Below are 22,041 nucleotides of genomic sequence, written 5' to 3'. Positions count from 1 at the left end.
TCTTCATGTTTGTGTGTTCGCATGTTTACATTCTGACATACATATATATATATGACGCAAACATGCATGCGAGCACACTCTTGAGGGCGAGGAGATAGATAGCTTGGTAGTGCCCACAGTGTGCTGTGTGTGAGGACCTGGGTTAGAGCTCCTGCCAACATATGGAAGCACTGTGCAAAGGGAAGGAAGCTTCCCTAGCAGTGAGGCAGTTCTGTGGTATCTTCTCTATTTATATATCTGTCTCTTTCCCTTTCTCTATCTCAGTCTCTTTCCAGAAAAGGGAAATCAAAAGGGGATCACTGGCAACAGTAGAATCACACAGATGTGAAATCCAGTGAAGCTTTGGTAGGAAAAAAGTTAAATCCTTAAAAAAAATAAACAGTCTGGGGTCAGCTGGTGGCATGCCTGGTTAAGCGCACATATTACAGTATGCAAGGACTTGGGTTCAAGCCCCTGGTCCCCACCTGCGGAAGAGAGGTTTCATGAGCCACGAAGCAGGACTGCAGGTATCTCTCTTCCTCTCTATCCCCTTTCAATTTCTATATCTTCTATTTCTTTATTAATACAAAGCAAAACAAAACAAAACAACCCGTCAGGAATGGTGGATTGTGCAGGCACCAAGCCTCAGCAATAACCTTGGTGGCAAAAAACAAAACAAAAACAGCCAAAGCTTATTTCACTGGGGGCGGGTGGAAGGGCATTTCTGCAGATGTGCTCCCGCCTTGGTTTTCTCACGGACATTGACCCTTGTTGGTGTAGCAGCTTTATTAGAGAGAGGGCAGGAGAGCTTCGGGGATGGCACGCACTTCATAGTTCGTGCTGGTTTGTGAGCTTTCAAAGTCCTCTAAGCTGTTTGTCCTAATGCAGGGTGTTGTATGAGACCCTTTTACTTAGTTTTCACAGGGCTGTATTGAGGTCTTTTTTTTTAAAGTATATTTTATTTTAATGATAGAGAAGAAAGAGTAGAGAGAGACCAAAGCCCTGCTGAGCTCAGGCTTATGGGGGACTGGAGGTTGAACCTGGGACTTTCGAGCCTCGGGCCTTGAAGTCTTTTTGCATAACCATTGTGCTGTCACTCCTGCCCCACTCAGGAGGTTTTCCTGCATAGGGAAACCAGAAATTTAATTTTGTGCATAGTTCTTTTTTTTTTTTTTTTTTCCTCCTCCAGGGTTATTGCTGGGCTCGGTGCCTGCACCATGAATCCACCGCTCCTGGAGGCCATTTTTTTCCCCCTTTTGTTGCCCTTGTTGTAGCTTCGTTGTGGTTATTATTATTGCCCTTGTTGACACAATTCGTTGTTGGATAGGACAGAGAAAAATGGAGAGAGGAGGGGAAGACAGAGAGGGAGAGAGAAAGACAGACACCTGCAGACCTGCTTCACCGCCTATGAAGCGACTCCCCTGCAGGTGGGGAGCCAGGGGCTCGAACTGGGATCCTTACCCCGTCCCTGCGCTTTGCGCCACATGCGCTTAACCCACTGGGCCACCGCCCGACCCCCATGCATAGTTCTTTTATCATCATTATTAATACTATTTAAAAATCTCTCTGATTTTTTTTTGCCACTGGGGTTATTGCTGGGACTTAGTGCTGACATAACAAACGGCTCCTGGTGGCCATCCCCCGCCTTCTTTTGTTGATAGAGACAGAGAGATTGAGAAGGAAGGGGGAGATAGAAAAGAGATGCCTTGGAGTCCAGCTGTAGCGCAGCGGGTTAAGTGCAGGTGGCGCAAAGCTCAAGGACCGGCGTAAGGATCCCGGTTCGAGCCCCCGGCTCCCCACCTGCAGGGGAGTCGCTTCACAGGCGGTGAAGCAGGTCTGCAGGTGTCTGTCTTTCTCTCCCCTCTCTGTCTAACCCCTCCTCTCTCCATTTCTCTCTGTCCTATCCAACAACGACATCAATAATAACTACAACAATAAAACAAGGGCAACAAAAAGGTATAAATAAATAAATATTAAAAAATATAAAAAAAAGAAAAAAAAAGAGATACCTTGGGAGCTGGGTTAAGTGCACATGGTGCAAAGCACAAAGGCCGGTGAAAGGATCCTGGTTCGAGCCCCCATCTATCCACCGGTTGGAGATTGCTTCGCAAGTGGTGAAGCAGGTTTGCAGGTGTCTTATCTATCTCTCTGTCCTATCCAACAAGAACAACTATGACAACAGTAACAACTACAACAAGGGCAACAAAAGGGGAAAAAATGGCCTCCAGGAGCAGTGGATTCCTAGTCAGGCACCGAGCCCCAGCGATAGCCCTGGAGGCCACAAAAAAAAAAAAAAAAAAACCACCTTGAAACCCGCCCCCCCCCCCCCAGATGGTGCTGGGGCTTTGGGTTTTGAACCCTGTTATGGTACTTGGTAATGTTTGTGCTCTACTGGGTGTACTACTGCCCAGCCTCTCATCAACATTTTTATTTTTTAATTATACTTATTAGATAGAGGCCAGAAATCAAGAGGAAGGGGGTGCTAGAGAGGGAGATAGACAGACACCTGCAGCCCTGCTTCACTGCTCGTGAAGTGTCTCTCCTGCAGGTGGGGACCAGGGGCTCGAACCTGAGTCCTTGCGCACTGTATAGTGTGCTCAGCCAGTTGTGCCACCACCAGGCCCCCTCATTGACTTATTTTAAATCTTAGACAGAATACTTAAAACTGCACTTTTCCTTTTTGTTCATTGTAGAGATGAAAAGATGTGTACTTACTTTAGGTGTAAGGTGTTCATTCAGAGTTGCACATGGATTTTTTGTTTGTTTGTTTGTTTTCGCTTTCAGGGTTATCGCTGGGGCTGGGTGTCTGCACTACAAATCCACTGCTCCTGGAGGCCATTTTTCCCATTTTTGTTACCTTTGTTGCTAAAACTGTTGTTGGACAGGACAGAGAAATCGAGAGAGGAGGGGGAGAGAAAGATAGACACCTGCAGACCTGCTTCATAGATTTCCTTCACCACTTAAGAAGCAACCCCCCTGCATGTGGGGAGCTGAGGGCTCGAACTGCGATTCTTATGTCGGTCTGTGCGCTTTGCACTTTATGTGCTTAACCTGCTTTGCTACTTACTGTCTGGCCCCTGGATTGATTTTAATAAACAGTATTTTTGGTTTTTTGGCTACCAACCAGTATTTTCTTTTTTTTTTAAATTTATTTTCTTTATTGGGGAATTAATGTTTTACATTCAACAGTAAATACAATAGTTTGTATATGCATAACATTCCCCAGTTTCCCATTTAACAATACAACCCCCACTATGTCATTTATCATCCTTCATGGACCTGTATTCTCCCCACCCACCCATCCCAGAGTCTTTTACTTGGGTGCAATATGCCAATTCCATTTCAGGTTCTACTTGTGTTTTCTTTTCTGATCTTGTTTTTCAACTTCTGCCTGAGAGTGAGATCATCCCATATTCATCCTTCTGTTTCTGACTTATTTCATTTAACATGAATTTTTCAAGGTCCATCCAAGATCGGCTGAAAACGGTGAAGTCACCATTTTTTACAGCTGAGTAGTATTCCATTGTGTATATATACCACAACTTGCTCAGCCACTCATCTGTTGTTGGACACCTGGGTTGCTTCCAGGTTTTGGCTGTTACAAATTGTGCTGCCAAGAACATATGTGTACACAGATTTTTTTGGATGGGTGTGTTGAGTTCCTTAGCATATATCCCCAGGAGAGGAATTGCAGGGTCATAGGGTAGGTCCATTTCTAGCCTTCGGAGAGTTCTCCAGACTGTTCTCCATAGAGGTTGGACCAATTGACATTCCCACCAGCAGTGCAGGAGGATTCCTTTGACCCCACACCCTCTCCAGCATTTGCTGCTGTTAACCTTTTCTGATGTATGACATTCTCAGAGGAGTGAAGTGATATCTCATTGTTGTCTTGATTTGCATTTCTCTGACAATCAGAGACTTGGAGCATTTTTTCATGTGTTTCTCGGCCTTTTGGATCTCTTCTGTGGTGAATATTCTGTCCAAGTCCTCCCCCCATTTTTGGATGGGGTTATTTGTTGTCTTGTTGTTGAGTCTGGCAAGCTCTTTATATATGTTGGTTATTAAACTCTTATCTGATGTATGACATGTAAAGATCTTCTCCCATTCTGTGAGGGGTCTCTTGGTTTGGGTAGTGGTTTCTTTTGCTGTGAAGAAGCTTTTTAATTTGATGTCCCATAGGTTTATACTTGCCTTAGTCTTCCTTGTAATTGGATTCGTTTCATTGAAAATGTCTTTAAAATTTATGCGGAAAAGAGTTCTGCCAATAGTTTCCTCTAAGTATTTGATAGTTTGTGGTCTAACATCCAAGTCCTTGATCCACTTGGAATTTACTTTTGTATTCGGTGAAATACAGTGATTCAGTTTCATTCTTCTGCATGTTTCAACCCATTGTTTCCAACACCATTTGTTGAAGAGACTCTGCTTTCCCCATGTAATAGTCTGGGCCTCTTTGTCAAAGATTAGATGTCCATAGGTGTGGGGCCTCATTTCTGGGCTCTCAATTCTATTCCACTGGTCAGTGTGTCTATTCATGTTCCAGTACCAAGCAGTTTTGATGACAATGGCCCTATAATACAGTTTGAGATCTGGGAGTGTGATGCCTCTGGTTCTGTTCTTTTTTCTCAAGATTGTTTTGGCAATTCTAGGTCTTTTCTGGTTCCAGATAAACATTTGTAACATTTTTTCTATTCTCCTAAAAAATGTGCTTGGGATCTTGATGGGGATAGCATTAAATTTGTAGATGGCTCTGGGTAATATATTCATTTTGATGATGTTAATTCTTCCAACCCATGAACATGGAATATCTTTCCACTTCTTTGTGTCTTTTTCAATTTCTTTGAGTAGTGACTCATAATTTTCAGTATACAAGTCTTTCACTTCTTTGGTTAGGTTTACTCCTAGATATTTTATTGTTTTTGTTGCTATATTAAAAGGAATTGATTTCTGGATTTCAATTTCTTCTAACTTAGTGTTTGCATAGAGGAATGCCACTGACTTTTGAATGTTAATTTTGTAGCCTGACACCTTACTGTATTGCCTGATGATTTCCAAAAGCTTCTTGCTGGATTCCTTAGGTTTTTCCATGTATACTATCATGTCATCTGCAAATAAGGAGAGTTTGACTTCTTCTCTTCCAATCTGTATCCCTTGAATTCCTTGCTCCTGCCTGATTGCTATGGCAAGAACTTCCAACACTATGTTGAATAGTAATGGTGATAGTGGGCAGCCCTGTCTAGTACCTGATCTGATTGGAAATGCTTCCAGTTTTTCACCACTGAGTATGATGTTGGCTGTAGGTTTGCTATATATAGACTCCACTATCTTCAGGAATTTTCCATCTAGTCCCATTTTTTGTAGTGTTTTGATCATAAAGGGATGTTGTATTTTGTCAGAGGCTTTCTCTGCATCTATTGATATGACCATGTGGTTTTTGGTCTTGCTTTTGTTGATGTGGTGGATCACATTGATTGATTTACGTATATTAAACCAACCTTGTATGCCTGGGATAAACCCCACTTGGTCATGATGAACAATCTTTTTGATATACTGCTGTATCCGGCTGGCTAGAATTTTGTTTAATATTTTCGCATCTGTGTTCATCAGAGATATTGGTCTGTAGTTTTCTTTTTTGGTTGTGTCCCTGTCTGCTTTTGGTATCAGGGTGATGTTGGCTTCATAGAAGCTGGCAGGGAGTATTCCAGTGTCTTCAATCTTCTGGAAGACTTTTAAAAGTAGAGGTATTAGTTCTTCTTTGAAGGTTTTGTAGAATTCATTTGTAAAACCATCTGGTCCAGGACTTTTATTTTTGGGGAGATGTTTGATAACTGTTTCAATTTCATTAGCTGTGATGGGCCTGTTCATGTTATCCACTTCCTCTTTACTTAGTTTTGGAAGTTGGTAGGTATCTAGGAAATGGTCCATTTCTTCCAGGTTCTCTAGCTTGGTGGCATATAGTTGTTCATAGAAGCTCGCATGATATGTTGAATTTCTGCGGTATCTGTTGTGATATCTCCTCTTTCATTTACTATCCGATTTATTTGGGTCTTCTCCCTTTTTTCTTTTGTGAGTCTGGCTAAAGGTTTGTCGATTTTGTTTACTCTTTCGAAGAACCAACATTTACTTTCGTTGATCTTTTGTATGTTTTTCCTATTCTCAGTGTTATTTATTTCTGCCCTAACTATAGTGATTTCTGTCCTTCTGGTTGCTTTAGGGTTCCTTTGTTGTTCTTCTTCTAGGTCTTTAAGATGTGCAATCAGGCTGTTTATTTGTGCTTTTTCTTATTTCCTAATGTGTGCTTGTATAGCTATGAACTTCCCTCTTAGGACTGCTTTAGCTGTGTCCCAAATATTTTGATAGCTTGTGTCTTCATTTTCATTGAACTCTCGAAACATTTTGATTTCTTCCTTGATTTCCTCTTTGACCCAGAAGTTGTTAAGAAGTGTACTGTTGAGCTTCCACATTTTGGGACTGTTACTAATCTTTTGTTGATTGTTAAGTGTTAGTTTAATTCCACTGTGTTCTGAGAAGATTCTTGGGATGATTTCAATGCTCTTGAATTGGCTGATGCTGTCTTTGTGGCCTAATATATGGTCTATCCTTGAGAATGACCCATGTGGATTTGAGTAAAATGTGTATTCCAGTTTCTTGGGATGAATGACTCTGAAAATGTCCAATAGTTCTAGTTTATCTATCTCTTCATTTAGCTTCCTTATGTCTTTATTGATTTTCTGCCTGGATGATCTGTCAAGTTGAGAGAGTGGGGTGTTGAAGTCCCATACTATGATTGTGTTACTGTTAATATATTGCTGTAGCTCTTTCAGTAGAAGTTTGATGTATTTAGATGGCTTCTCATTGGGTGCATAGATGTTAATAATTGTTAAGTCCTCTTGATTGATCCTCTGAGCATTAAGTAGTGTCCATTCCTATCTTTTTTAATCTTATCTATTTTAAAGTCTATCATGTCAGATATGAGAATAACTGCTCCTGCCCTTTTTTGTGGGCCATTGGCTTGTATGATAGTTTTCCATCCTTTCACTTTAAGTCTGTGTTTGTCTTGTTGAGTTCGGTGGGTTTCCTGTATACAGCATATTGTTGGGTTGTGTTTTCTGATCCATCTTCCTACTCTGTGTCTTTTAATAGGTGAATTCAGGTCATTGACATTTATTGATATCAAAGATTGAAGATATTTTAACGTCATTCTTGTAGAGTTTTAGAGTGTTTTGATATATTGTCCTATTTGTGGTGGTCTGGTTGTTTATAGGAGACCTTTCAGAACTTCTTTCAGGGCAGGCTTGGTGATGGTGGATTCCTTCAAGTGTTACTTGTCTGAGAAGGTTTTGATGCCTCCATCTAGTCTGAATGACAGTCTAGCAGGATATAGTATTCTTGGCTGAAAGCCTTTATCATTGAGCACTCACTTGATAGATATCTTGCCATTCTCTTCTGGCCTGTAGTGTTTGTATGGAGAAGTCTGCTGCTAATCTTATGGGTTTTCCTTTGTAGGTGACTCTTTGTTTTTCTCTTGCAGCCTTCGGGATCCTTTCTTTATCCTTATTCCTTTCCATTCTAAATTGGCTGTGTCTTGGTGTCTTTAGGTCTGGGTTAATTCTGTTTGGGACCCTCTGGGCTTCTTGAATTTTTATGTCTTTGATGTTGTCTAGACTAGAGAAGTTTTCAGCTACTATGACCTGGAAAATGCTTTCTTCCTCTCCTTCTCTTTCTTCCTCTGGTATGCCAATAATGCGTATATTGTTTCTTTTGAAGTCATCCCATAGGACTCTATTGTTGTTTTCAGCATCTCTTAATCTCTTTTTGAGATCTCTTACTTCTTTTTTAGTTGTCTCTAATTCATCCTCAATCTTGCTAATTCTGTCTTCAGCCTCATAGATTCTATTCTCTCTGCCCTCTACTGTTTTCTGGAGTTCATCTATTTTGTTGCCCTGCTCTGATACTGTTTTAGCTTGTTCAGCTAGTTGCCTTCTTAGTTCAGCGATTTCAGCTTTCAGCTCTCTAATAACCATGAGATAATTAGTATTTTCTTCCATATTCTCATTTGTTGTTCCTGCATTTCTGATTACAATTTTTTCAAATTCTTTACTCACTCCTGTTATTATTTCCTTAGCTAATGTTTGGATGTTGAACTCGTTGTTTTGTGCTTCACCCTCTGGAGGACTTTTAGCTGGACTCTTGTCCTGGTTCGATTCTCCAATATTTTTTCTTGTTGTTTTACCCATTTTATATATTATGTTATGAGTTCCCTTTATCAGTACTTTTCAAATTATTGATCACTATTTCCTGGATTGACTTTTGTCTAAGTAAGTTAATTAAAGGGTTCACAGTGGTGGAAGTTAACAGTTATTTCAATCCCTGAGTTGGAGCTCAGTGGTTTAAAAGCCTTTTTCTTTTTTCTTTTTTCCTTCCCTGTAAGCTATGGGAGCCTGAGGGCTTTTAAACTATCAATAGGCTTCTTAGCTTAATCACTGACTCCTGATCAAGAGATAAAGCAGGGTGTGGCAGAGAGAATCCAGTGGTTATGCAAAGAAACTTTCACAGCCCCTCAGCTATGCCACCGAGGTATAGGTCTTCTGAGTTTCCTGGTTAGATCTCTCTCCCCTGGTGTCCCTCCCTGCCACTGCTCCAGATTCTGAGGGTAGTAGCAATGGAGACTCAGAGTTGCACTTGGTGAGTCTCTGGGGAGTCCTCTCCTCCCTTCAGCTATCCCCTTGTTGGTGGAACAGAGTGGAGGTGGTGTCTCAATTGAGAAACTGCTGAACTGTTAGCAGTCACTTAATCTCTCCTTAGGCTCCTCTCTCCTCTCTGTCACCAGCCACACGTGTTTGTACTCACCGGTGATTTATTGGGTTCCTGTGGTCATTCTAGTCCTGTCTTGTTTAGGTCCCGGGTGATCTCCTTTGGTATTCCTAGTTGATCCGGGAGAGGAGAGAAGACGATCTGCTGCTCGTAGTTCTGCCTCCGGAAGTCAAATTCCCCAACCAGTATTTTCACTGGAGAGTAGCTCTTGCAGGATTCCCCTGCTCTTGGTGGACACTTTTTTTTTCCCCTTCTTTTAAGATAGAGGTTAAGAGAGAGGGAGAGACACCACAGCACTGCTCCATGGCTTGTGAAGCTTCCCCCTTGCATGGTGTCCCATGTGGTAGCTGGGGACTTGAAGCCATGCCCCACACGTAGCAAAATGTACACCTTACTGGGTGAACCTCCTGATCCCCCAAATAGTGTGAAGTGAACTAAGATACCCATTAAAGGAATTCGTGAGTAGAATCATTGTATATTTAAAGAATTACTTTGATACAGACTTATTTCTAAGAATTTGTTTCTGCTTATATTTGTTCTTTTAGCTTTTCCTAAAACCTTTTGTATTTGTCAGTAACCTTGGGTATGTGAAGCTGAGGGGGGTTCCCGTTAATGTTTAAACTCTTTGGGCAGCCAGTAAAGTAAAAAAAATTACCAAGTGTCTTAGCCAGTTCTCCCACCAATATCATATGTTAGAGTCAGAGAGGTTCAGAATTTTCTCTCTTCGGTTTCTTTCAAGTTTTTTCCTCAGAGACGCTCACACTGACCTTATATGCTAGTCCTGTAGATAGAAAAGTGAGAGCGAGAGCCAAGAACATCACTCCGGCACATTGAGATACCAGGGCTCGGACATGGGATTTTATTCCTGAGAATCCAGCACTCCATCCACTTTCCCACTTCCCAGGTCCCTGTACATATTTTCAAACACTTGGCAGTATCATTATAAAGACATATATTTATTTATTTTTAAATTTAACTATGTTGGTTTTTATTGAAAGTGATTTCTTAATTCATTCAAAGTGTATTTGGATTACTGCCTAATGATACTCTCACAGCTCACCACCAAGGGCTCTGATTTGGGCAGCAGCACTCAGAAATGCTGTACCCTCCTTGTGCAAAGAAAGCTTTACCCCCTCTCTGCCTGGGATCACTGACTTATGCCATCCTGCTGGGCAGCCACTAAGCCTTCAGATTTAGGATGATGGCATGTGACGTCACCCTGGGATCTCACAGGAGGAACTTGCAAATACAGTAGTCTTGAAAGCTTTAGTTAATGGGAGAGGGAAAAGCAAGCCCTTCATGACTGAGGTTAGGTAATTTTTATGATCATGACTTGCTGTCATTAGCTTGCTAATTAAGTCCAACTGTTTGCTGACATAAACTACTTCTAAATGAGATCGCAAAAGGTTTCCATAACATTACTGTTCCTCATGCTAAGAAAGTGAAAGTACTTCTCCATGGAGCCAGACTCCCGAGTCTCTTAAAACATGTAACTTTGGAGATGTGCATCTTAATTGCCAATGAATTTATTTTAAATGGAGGAAGAAGCGGAGGCTGTAGCTCAGCCTTTTTCTTTTTGTCTTACATTTCTGATGGTTCCAGGGCCTTGACATCACACAGACACACACAGACACACACAGACACACACACACAGACACACACACAGACACACACACACACAGACACACACACAGACACACACACACAGAACACACACAGACACACACACACACAGACACACACACACAGACACACACACACACAGACACACACACACACAGACACACACACACACGTTATTTACTTGGTTTTATGAAGGAGCACCTAGAACATTGCTCTGGCATATGGTGGTGCTGGGGCTTGAACTTGGGGACCCTGGTGCTTCAGACATGCAAATCCTGTGCTCTAAATAAAACAACATCTTCTAGTTGCTCACTTTGTTGAAAAAGTAGGCTTATAGCCATATTGACCATGTTGTATATGCTATTTGCATTGTTTATTTTTATGAAATGAATGACCCCTTGAAGTTGTTTTTGTAGTTGAATATTTTTTAATTGTTGTAGTTATTATTATTGTTGTTATTGATGTCATCGTTGTTGGAGAGGACAGAGAAATGGAGAGAGGAGGGGAAGACAAAGAGGAGGAAAGAAAGATAGACACCTGCAGACCTGCTTCACCGCTTGTGAAGCAACACTCCTGCAGGTGAGAAGCCGGGGGCTCGAACCGGGATCCTTACACCGGTCCTTGCACTTTGCACCACCCACGCTTAACCCACTGCACAGCCACCCAACTCCTTGAACATTTTTAAAATTTGTTTTAATTTTTTAATTATCTTTATTTATTTATGGGATAGATACAGCCAGGTGTCTTTCTCTGCCCCTCTCTGTCTTCCCCTCCTCTCTCCATTTCTCTCTGTTCTATCCAACAATGACATCAGTGACAACAACAATAATAACTACAACAATAAAACAAGGGCAACAAAAGGGAATAAATAAATATTTAAGAAAAATTGTAGCTAGATCAGAGTTTGGTATATTTTTTTAGTAAAGGACAGGATGGATAGCAGATATCTTAGTGTTGGTGGGCAGTATGATTGTTTTTTTTTGTTTTTTTTTTTTTTTTTTTTTTTTTATTAATTAACAAAACCATAGGGTAGGAGGGGTACAACTCCACACAATTCCCACCGCCCAATCTCCATATCCCACCCCCTCCCCCGATAGCTTTCCCATTCTCTATCCCTCTGGGAGCATGGACCCAGGGTCATTGAGGGTTGCAGAAGGTAGAAGGTCTGGCTTCTGTAATTGCTTCCTCGCTGAACATGGGCGTTGACTGGTCGGTCCACACTCCCAGTCTGCCTCTCTCTTTCCCTAGTAGGATGGGTCTCTGGGGAAGCTGAGCTCCAGGACACATTGGTGGTGTCTTCAATCCAGGGAAGTCTGGCTGGCATCCTGATGACACCTGGAACCTGGTGACTGAAAAGAGAGTTAACATACAAAGCCAAACAAATTGTTGAGCAATCATGGACCCAAAGCTTGGAAAAGTGGAGAGGAAGTATTAGGGAGGTACTCACTGCAAACTCTAGTATACTTCTGCTTTCTTACTTTGGTGCCATACTCCAAACTCAGTCAATTTCTGCTTTGCGTTTCTACTTCTTCTTCCTTTTTTTGTTTTTTTTACATGCATAACATTCCCCAGATTCCCATTTAGCAATACAACCCCCACTATTTCATTCGTCATTTTTCATGGACCTGTATTCTCCCCACCCACCCACCCACCCCAGAGTCTTTTACTTTGGTGTAATACTCCAATTCCATTTTAGGTTCGACTTGTGTTTTCTTTTCTAATCTTGTTTTTCAACTACGGCCTGAGAGTGAGATCATCCCATATTCATCCTTCTGTTTCTGACTTATTTCACTCAACATGATTTTTTCAAGGTCCATCCAAGATCGGCTGAAAACGGTGAAGTCACCATTTTTTACAGCTGAGTAGTATTCCATTGTGTATATATACCACAACTTGCTCAGCCACTCATCTGTTGTTGGACACCTGGGTTGCTTCCAGGTTTTGGCTGTTACAAATTGTGCTGCCAAGAACATATGTGTACACAGATCTTTTTGGATGGATAGCAGATATCTTAGTGTTGGTGGGCAGTATGATTGTTTTTTTTTGTTTGTTTTGTTTTGTTTTTTTAAGTATGATGCCAGAGATCAAAGTCAGGGCTGTACACATGTGCTATACCAGGGAACCACCTCCCTGTCCCTGTTGCCTTCTTGTTTTAGTTGTTGTAGTTATTATTGTTGTTGATGTCACCATTGTTGGATAGGACAGAGAGAAATGGAAAGAGGAGGGGAAGACGGGGGGGGGGGGAGAGAAAGATACCTGCAGACCTGCTTCACTACCTGTGAAGCAACTCCCCTGCAGGTGGGGAGCTGGGGGCTTACATCAGGATTCTCATGCTGGTCCTTGTGCTTTGTGCCATGTGCGTTTATCCCGCTACACTACCACCCGACTCCCAGGATAGAATTAAAAAAAAAAAAAAATTTCCCACCTGCAGGGGAGTCGCTTCACAGGCGGTGAAGCAGGTCTGCAGGTGTCTATCTTTCTCTCCTCCTCTCTGTCTTCCCCTCCTCTCTCCATTTCTCTCTGTCCTATCCAAAAACGACAACAACAATAATAGCTACAACAATAAAAAACAACAAGGGCAACAAAAGGGAATAAATAAAATAAATATTAAAAAAAATTTATTTATATTCTTTTGTTGCCCTTATTGTAGTTATTATTATTGTTGTTGTTGGATAGGACAGAGAGAAATGGAGAGAGGAGGGGAAAACGGGGGGAGAGAGAGACAGACACCTGCAGACCTGCTTCACCGCCTGTGAAGCGACTCCCCTGCAGGTGGGGAGCCGGGGACTCAAACTGGGATCCTTATGCCGGTCCTTGTGCTTTGTGCCACCTGTGCTTAACCCACTGCGCTACCACCCGACTCCCAGGGTAGAACTTTTAACAGGCAGATTGACCTACAAACTTGTTTGAATGTGCCCCAAACTAGACTCAGGGACCTCATCTTACATCTTTATAGTGCTAGTAGCCTATGTAGTACCAGTAGCTTTATTATTCAGTAAATCTTTAGGATTAATGTGAACAGATTCTGCATAAAGATTATATTAAAGAAATCCATATGCATATATTTTTGGCACCAGTGCACTGCTTGGCTCTGGCTTGTGGTGGTGCCAGGGACTGAACTTGGGGCCTTGGAGCTTCAGGCATGAGAATCTTCTGCAGAACCAGTATGCTATCTCCCCAGCCCTGTCCATGGTACTCTTTATAGTGTTGGGGCTAGAACCTGCCAAGGTGTGTGCTCTACCCCAGGAGCTATCTCTAGATTCCTAGATTTCTTAACTATGAAAATGCAAAATGAAATTGAAGAGGTTTTAAATTGTTTTTAATTGTAGAGACACAGTTAAGTTCCCCTGAAGATTCTGACCTTGTCAGAGAAGTCTCTCCAGGCAGCAGAGAGGCCGCGGATCAAGGGGAAATAATGGCAGACAAGGAGGTGAGCACTGTGATTTTTTTTGTAGTGCTTTTCTTTCTCTTGGTAATCTCTCTAATACAACATGAAAGATTTAAGTGACAAAGAGTTGGAACTTTGGGGACATTTATCTCAGACTCTTTAATTTCAGTGCAGCACTGTTTCTAAAAAGAACAGCAGTTCCCGTTGCTAAACTACTTTAATATGCTTTAGTATTTCTATTACAGATGGGAAAATAAGGCTTAGAATGTTTAAGGTAATTTCCTTAAGGTCAGATTGCTAATGGTAGAACTAGATTTTGAATACAGATTTCTCTCTTAAGTTGTGGGATACTTTCATATGTGGGTAAGCAGCAGAGATGACTAATCTTGGAAACGTCATTATATTTAATTCTTGTATGAGAGAGACTGAGGTTCACTGACCAGAGCACTGTTCAGCTCTGGCATCTGGTAGCGCTAGAGGCTGACCCTGGATCCTCTGAGGCCTCAGGCACAGAAGTCTCCTGTGTGTTGTCCTGGAAATGGCAGTGGTAGAGCTTTGGGCTGACAGACATGAGGTTCTTTTTTCAGTCCCCAGCACCGCATTTGCCAGTGTGGTGTTCTGCACAAAAACCCAGCCCGCAGACCATCATAGCTAAGGAAATAAATAAAGTAAATTGTTAAAAAAAAAAAAAAAAGTCTGATGGGCAGCTTGCTGTGCTATCTCTGTAGTCCTTCAGCCCTGATTTCAGCCGGGTCAGAAATGTAGTCAGGATAGCACAATAAGCTGAACACATTTCGCATGTGTATTGTTGCCCCTTAAAACTTTGCATGTCTGGCATCAGCCAGAAAGCTGACTGATAAATACAGTATACCACTTTAAGAAATCTCTGCATATTTTCCATAATGAGTCTAACAAAATCTACTAAAATTCTATAAAAAGTAGGATTTTGTTGTCAAACTTAAACTAAAAAAAAATTTTTTTTGTAGAGATATTTTGGCTCCATTTTGCTATACTATGCTAACCTCTTTAAGAGCCTTTTCTCTCCCTCTCTTTAATTCTCCAGTCTTTTTTTTTTTTTTCCTTTTAGAACAATTTTCATAGTAGATGTTGGATCCCTTTCCTAGTAACTGCATTGTAGGTAACTGTTAGAAATTCTACTTTCATGAATCATACACACTGTTTGGTTCTCTGGAATCTGATCTGTCACAACTGACAGGCCGAGGTTCCCTAATGCCAGTGGTTGCTGGAAAGATGATGGCACTTCCTGCAGCAGAGGGACTGAGGCAGGTTCTGCTGGATAATGTCACATTGGCTTCTGCCCCAGGTGGGGCTTGAACTTCATAAATGAGCATGGGGGCACAGTATTATTGACATGGCTATCCTAATTTGCAGAAGAAGCTCTGAAGGTAGTTAATCAGGGCTATTTTTTACCCATCCATGACTGTACAGAGGGCTGCTCTTTGGGTTAAATAAAGACTAGGAACTTAAGGGCCAGGCGGTAGCGCAGTGGGTTAAGCGCACATGGCACAAAGTGCAAGGACTGGTGTAAGGATCCTAGTTCGAGCCCCCGGCTCCCTACCTGCAGGGGGTGGCTTCCTTCAAGGGGTTACCTTCCTGCAGGCGGTGAAGCAGGTCTGCAGGTGTCTGTCTTTCTCTCCCCCTCTCTGTGTACCCCTCCTCTCTCCATTTCTCTCTGTCTTATCCAACAACAACAACAACAAAGATACACAACGATAAACAAAAAAAGACTAGGAACCTTATCTAGAATTTATTTACTATTTTTTAAAGTTAATATTGTATTTTTTTAATATTTATTTTATTTATTCCCTTTTGTTGCCCTTGTTGTTTTTATTGTTGTAGTTATTATTGTTGTTGTCGTTGTTGGATAGGACAGAGAGAAATGGAGAGAGGAGGGGAAGACAGAGAGGAGGAGAGAAAGACAGACACCTGCAGACCTGCTTCACCACCTGTGAAGCGACTCCCCTGCAGGTGGGGAGCCGGGGTTCGAACCGGGATCCTTATGCCGGTCCTTGTGCTTTGCGCCACCTGCGCTTAACCCGCTGCGCTACAGCCCGACTCCTAATATTGTATTTTTTAACTATTTAAAATTTTTATTTATTTATTAGATAGAGAAATTAAAAGTTATGGGGAAGATAGGGAGGGAGAGAGAGAGAGAGAGAGAGAGAGAGAGAGACCTGCAGCACTGCTTTATCACTTTTGAAGCTTTCCCCTAGCTGGTGTGACTGGTGGATTTGTAGAGCTGGGGTCTTGAGCCTGGATCCTTGCACATTGCAACATATACTACTTACAGTTTTACCACTACGCCACTCACCATTCATTCACCCCCTGCCCCCGACTTTATTTATGAGAGAGAACCAAATGTCAGTGTGGTACATGCATTTCTAGAGATTGAACTTGGGACCTCACACTTGAGATTTCAACACTTTAGCCACTATGCCAGCCCCTAGACTCTCCTATTTAGAATTTATAGTGTACATGTTTGCATCAGTACACATCAAGCAAATGGAATCCAGTGGCTATGTCACATTGAGTGGACGTCTTTTTGGTGTTGCTGTTGCTGCTGTCTGTGGATGTATCTAAGTATCTGTTAGGGGAGTCGAGCGGTAGCGCACGTGGTATGAAGGACTGGCTAGTATCCTGGTTTGAGCCCCCGGCTCCCCACCTTCAGGGGAGTCGCTTCATAGGCAGTGAAGCAGGTCTGCAGGTGTCTGTCTTTCTCTCCCCCTCTCTGCCTTCCCTTCCTCTCTCCATTTCTCTCTGTCCTAGCCAACAACTATGACATCAATAATAACTACAACAATAAAACAACAAGGGCAACGAAAGGGAAGATAAATAAATAATAAAAGAAAGACCCCTCAAAAGGCTTGGAAAGAGAGGAGACAGCTACATAAACAGGTAACTATAATCTGGTCTTAGAAACGTAATAGTGACTGCTAAGATATTGGGGAGAATGGAAGAAGGTTTATCCAGCATCAGGCCTTCCTGTGTGAAAGGCAGAATGACCATTCCCCTTATCAGACAGTGTTGTGTTTTGCTGGGTTGTCTTGAGGGTTAAATTAGCTAAAGACCATACAAGGTAGAGATTTGGTACAAGCAGAAGCGCGCATATGGAGCCAGCTATATTATTTGATGTCTTTTTTTCCTGTGGCCCTGCCTTCTCTTCCTTTTTAAGTCGCATCTACACCTGTTACCACTTCCAAGTGTCTTTCCTTTTTTTAAATTTTTTTTATTAGTGATTTACAAAATTGCAAAATAACAGGTACAGTTCCACACTGTTCCTACTACTAGAGCTCTGCGTCCCCATTCCCTCCAATGGAAACTGCTGTGGCTCTCCCAAGATTGACTGCTGTCTCTATAACTGCCTGTCTATATATTTTTTGCCTTTTTTTTTTTCCTGTGTTCCTCCTTTCTCTTCCTTTTTAAGTCGCATCAACACCTATTACTACTGCTTCCAAATGTCTTTCCTTTTTTTTTTTCTTTTCTTTTTTTCCCCTCTTTCCTCTTCTCTAGGTCTTTATGGAGTTGAGTTTCAGAGACCTCTAGTATTTTAATGTATTGGGCCATTCTGTGATACTTTTTTTTTTTTTAAATGATTTTTTAAAATTTATATTTATTTATTTATTTAGCCTTTTTGTTGCCCTTGTTTTTTATTGTTGTTGCAGTTATTGTTGTTATTGATGTCATTGTTGTTGGATAGGAAAGAGAATTGGATAGAGGAGGGGAAGACAGAGAGGGTGAGAGAAAGATAGACACCTGCAGACCTGCTTCACTGCTTGTGAGGTGACTCCCCTGCAGGTAGGGAGCCGGGGGCTTGAGCCGGGATCCTTACACCGGCCCTTGCGCTTTGCGCCACCTGTGCTTAACCTGCTGTGCTACCACCCAACTCATATGATACTTGCTTTTTACAGAGGTGAATGGCTCCACAGTATTTGAGATGTTTGAAGTGCCAGTGGCAGAACTGTGGTTCCTTGTGATCTAAATTGCTGCACTGGTCCGGCTTCTTGGGCCAGTTAGGTTTCTCAATATCTTGCATAAGCCTCCCGTTGTTGGAGTCTCAGCTATTATCTGAGGAGCTAATAAAAGATAGTCAGGATCAAGGAAGGGGAGATACATAGTGGTAGCACATGAGACTTTCATGCCCAAGACTGAGGCATCCCAGGTCCCGTTCCCAGCACCATCATAACCAGAGCTGAGCAGCACTCTGGTCTCTCTTTCTGCATCTGTCACTAAAAACTATGTTCTAAAACAAGTTACTTGGAATCAGATAGTTTCTAAAGTATACTGTTAAAACTAAAAGATCTACACATCAGTTTTGTAAGTTACATATAACTTGGGTAGGGGGCGGACAGGAGTGGATTGATGATTTGTAGGTTTTTTTTCTTTTCTTTTTGCCTTTTCCCCTCACTGGGTTCATTCTGCAAGATGAGGTTTTTTGAGGTCAGTTTGCATCCAAGTACTTTTTTTTTTTTTTTTTTGGAGAAATGACTGTGTAGTATTTTAAAGGAAGGAGAAGAAGCTCTGCAGAGACAAAAATCTCTGGTTGCATTGTTCTAGTAGAAGCTGCTTTACTTCTGTATTTTTTTCCTTCTTGAGGTTGTTGCGTTGTGGCTTATATTTAAATAGACCTTTTAAATCATATTGGAAGAAAGCCTTAGTTTAATATAAAAATGTTCAGAAACCTTCTGGGTTGCCTGTGAATGTGATTGGAAGTGGCCTTGTATTCATAATAAGACAATAATAGACTATACCTCTTGCCTATATTAATAGTGAAGGTACATTCTCCGCATCTTACAGAGATGGTGCTGAATACAGAGGAATGTGCTGGCTTGGAGGACCAGTCACATGCCATGTTTTTGTTCTTATTGAGCTCAGTCACCACAAGTTTTTAGGATTTCAAAACTACTTGCAAATTTTAGGGTGTATTGATTTTTTTCTTCCATCTGCTCAGACAGCCCTGCATGCACAAGATAACTTTATAAGATTTATGAACAGAGGAGCCTGAATTTGTGAGAAGTCGAGTGACTAAACTTAGAATAAATCACACCTAGAACTTGCAGACCCATTTGACTCTCCCATCCCCCCCTACCCCCCCTACCCCCAGAAGAATTGGAGTCAGTAGTTTCCCAATAGTTGGCATGGCTGGCTTCCAGAAGCAGAGTGATGGGGTGCCTTTGGCCTTTGTCACAGCATGGTGTGAAAGGGTCCAGTTAAGGCTTTGACCCCAGGCAGGTCTAGATTGTTTGCTGGTGAATTTTGTGATCAGCAGGTTCCTTTGCTTTTGCAGACTTCACTTTGCTTTTGCACTGGAGCTGTTGATCCATGACCTCTGCTATTTGGATGGGTTTGAACATGGGTAAAGAGAAGCCTCGGTTAAGCATGGCATAGTGGAGGAACTCAGTCACTGCTAGTCTGTCCTTCCTCCTTCCCTCCCACTACCCCTCCCTTCCTTCTTCCCTTCCTGAGAGTGTCTTTTTAGATGAAAGTCAGGTTGAAAATGACATTTTCTGGCAGATGTTGAGACTGTTTGACTTGGTAGTCAGATGGCTTCTTTCTCCTCTTTCTCTCTTCACAGCTAGTGGATTTTTATGGATGGCCTAAATTTAAGAGACAGACAAAACCCCAAATCCCAGTTGACTCAGAGCTCAAACCATCTATTGAGTTGCGTTTTTTGGGCCCTATCTTGACTTGTATTTATTTTTTCTCCCCCTGTAGTGGCATGTGATGACAGTTCGGGAGCTCCGTGCTCTTAAATGGAAGCAGCTATGCAGGACAGTTTCACATTGATTGGATAGGACATGCTGTACTTTGAAGCAAGTGTTAGGCAGCAGTGCTGCAGTGCTTACGCATACTGTTGAATTAATCACTGCAGAGTTCTTGGCTCTGACCTATAAAGGTAAAATAAAGCTGCCTGTGAGAAGCACTGTCGGCTGTAGGAGAAATGATGACTCTAAGATGCCGAGAGGAGCAAGGGAGAGAAGGTATAAGGAAGACTTTGGCAGAATCTTCTTTTTTTTTGCCTCCAGGGTTATTGCTGGGGCTCACTGCCTACACTACGAATCCACTGCTCCTGGAGGCCATTTTTTTTCCCTTTTGTTGCCCTTGTTGTTTATCGGTGGTGGTGTTACTATTATTGCTGTCATTGTTGGATAGGACAGAGAGAAATGGAGAGAGGAGGGGAAGACAGAGAGGGGCAGAGAAAGAAAGACACCCGCAGACGTGCTTCACCGCCTGTGAAGTGACTCCCCTGCAGGTAGGGGAGCTGGGGACTCGAACCGGGATCATTATCCTGTGTTGTTTTCGACAGGTTATGTTGTTTTCAATGGGCTGGCTTCACGGGCGGGTAACAGACGACCAGGGACTCATGGTTGAGCTGTAGGCAGTATCTCTTTATTCATGCAGGGCGCAGCACAACCTAAGATGAACTAAGCTAAACTCAAGTACAGTAAAACTCACAATGCTGTCTTTATATATACTTGCCAAGTAGGGTGGAAACAGGATGTGACATAGAGAGGGTGGAGAGAAAAGTGACTGGTAAAAATCAGAGTGTGACAAGGAGGGGGCAGATTAGGCGAGAATCCTATCACTGAACCACAAATGCCCTGGAGGGAGGGTGGAACTTGTTAACAGCGGTTATGTAAATAGATGAAGTGGTTATGTAAATAGAATAGTGTTAAGCAGGGGGGATTTAAACCAAATGAAACAGAAAGGGTCTCATGCATACCAACAATCCTGGTCCTTGCACTTCGCACCACGTGCGCTTAACCCGCTGCACTACCGCCCAGCCCCCCCCCCAAAAAAAAAAAAAAGTCTTTATGATGCTGTTGATGTATGGACTGAAACACAACAGACACTGCATACCCACTTAATGAGGATAGTACGTGAGAGGAGAGCTCTTAGATTTTGTAAGCAGGTATTCCTTAGCCTGAATTTCAGCTGTGACACTTAATTGTTCTGTAATTCTGGCCAAATTGCTTTACTGTCTTTAACATTTTTGTTGTTGTTTTTGTTACCAGAACACTGACTGATCCGCTCTGGCTTTTAGTGGTACAGGAGATTGAACCTGGGACTCAGAGCCTTAGGCATGAGAGTCTCTTTGCATAACCATCATGCTGTCTACCCCTTCCCTAATATTTTTTATTAACACGTGAAAAGGATGTGTTAATACCTTTAGAATATTGTTGTGAGGATTATATGAAGAACACATGCAAAGTGCTTGGCACACAGTAAGCAGGCACAGACTAAGTGAAAACTGTATCGGTTACCTAGAAATCATTAGCCCTGAATAGGACACATTGATTGCTATTGTCTCTGTGAAAGTCAGTGAATTGTAGGAGAGTCTTGCTGTTCTTTGAAGAAATGATATGCTAGAAAGTAAAGTCATCAACCAGAGTGTGGAATCTTAGACCCAGAGCCTGAGTCTCTGGCATAGCCATTGTGGGGCCCGGTGGCAAGATTAACCAACCCGAATGGAGCTGAAGACAAAACTCTTTAAGTACCGGTGAGAGTGGAACTAAGAGCTATGACTGAAGCACACTGGGTGGTTGGGGCTGTAATTGACGAAGGCCTGACCACTCACCACCACCTCAAGAAGTGGGTGTCAGTGAACATGCCAACATGACTCGACGTCGAGGAGGAAGCGCAGAAAACTCCTCCAGTAGATCCGTCTTTCCCAGAAAGAGAAAGCTTCCATGGAAGCGGAAGCTCCTCTCAAGCCAGCCAGGACTAATGAATCATAGCTCAAAAGGCAAAAGAAGGCAAAAGCCGGGAGTTGGGTGGTAGCGCAGTGGGTTAAGTGCACGTGGTGTAAAGCACAAGGACTGGCGTAAGGATCCCCACCTGTAGGTTAGTTGCTTCACAGGCAGTGAAGTTGGTGTCTTTCTCTCCCCCTCTCTCTCTTCCCCTCTTCTCTCCATTTCTCTCTGTCTTATCGAACAACGACAACATCAATAACAACAGTAATAACTACAACAACAATAAGAAACAAGGGCAACCAAAGGGAAAATAAATAAATAAATTTTTTAAAAAGGCAAAAGTCACCCAGGATGTAGACATGGAAGACCTTGAAGATAAGAGCCAAGTGGCTCGTCATCCTTTATAGCAGAAGTGTCTCAGCTGGAGATGCAAAAAGACACATGCCCGAGGTTCCAAAGTCCCAGGTTCAGTCCCTCACACCACCATAAGCCAGAGCTGAGTGGTGCTCTGATTAAAAAAAAAAACTA

The 22,041-nt window shown here is 42.3% G+C and overlaps 1 protein-coding gene and 1 pseudogene across 5 annotated transcripts in view; both read left to right on the top strand.

The window, feature by feature from the left end:
* UIMC1 (ubiquitin interaction motif containing 1) overlaps positions 1-22,041 on the top strand; it is an 85,021-nt gene that overhangs the window by 35,763 nt on the left and 27,217 nt on the right. For all 5 annotated transcript variants that reach the window (XM_060197233.1, XM_060197231.1, XM_016188678.2 and 2 more), the window contains one exon: positions 13,743-13,843. In XM_060197233.1, coding sequence (XP_060053216.1) covers positions 13,743-13,843 — 101 coding nt within the window. The remainder of the gene's footprint in view (positions 1-13,742; positions 13,844-22,041) is intronic.
* Positions 18,958-21,920, top strand: LOC132540130 (uncharacterized protein C11orf98-like; annotated as a pseudogene).

This window comes from Erinaceus europaeus, chromosome 9 (genome assembly GCF_950295315.1).
Source record: "Erinaceus europaeus chromosome 9, mEriEur2.1, whole genome shotgun sequence".
NCBI lineage: Eukaryota > Metazoa > Chordata > Mammalia > Eulipotyphla > Erinaceidae > Erinaceus > Erinaceus europaeus.
Note: the sequence above shows the minus strand (reverse complement) of the source record. Positions and strands in the feature narration are given on the sequence as shown.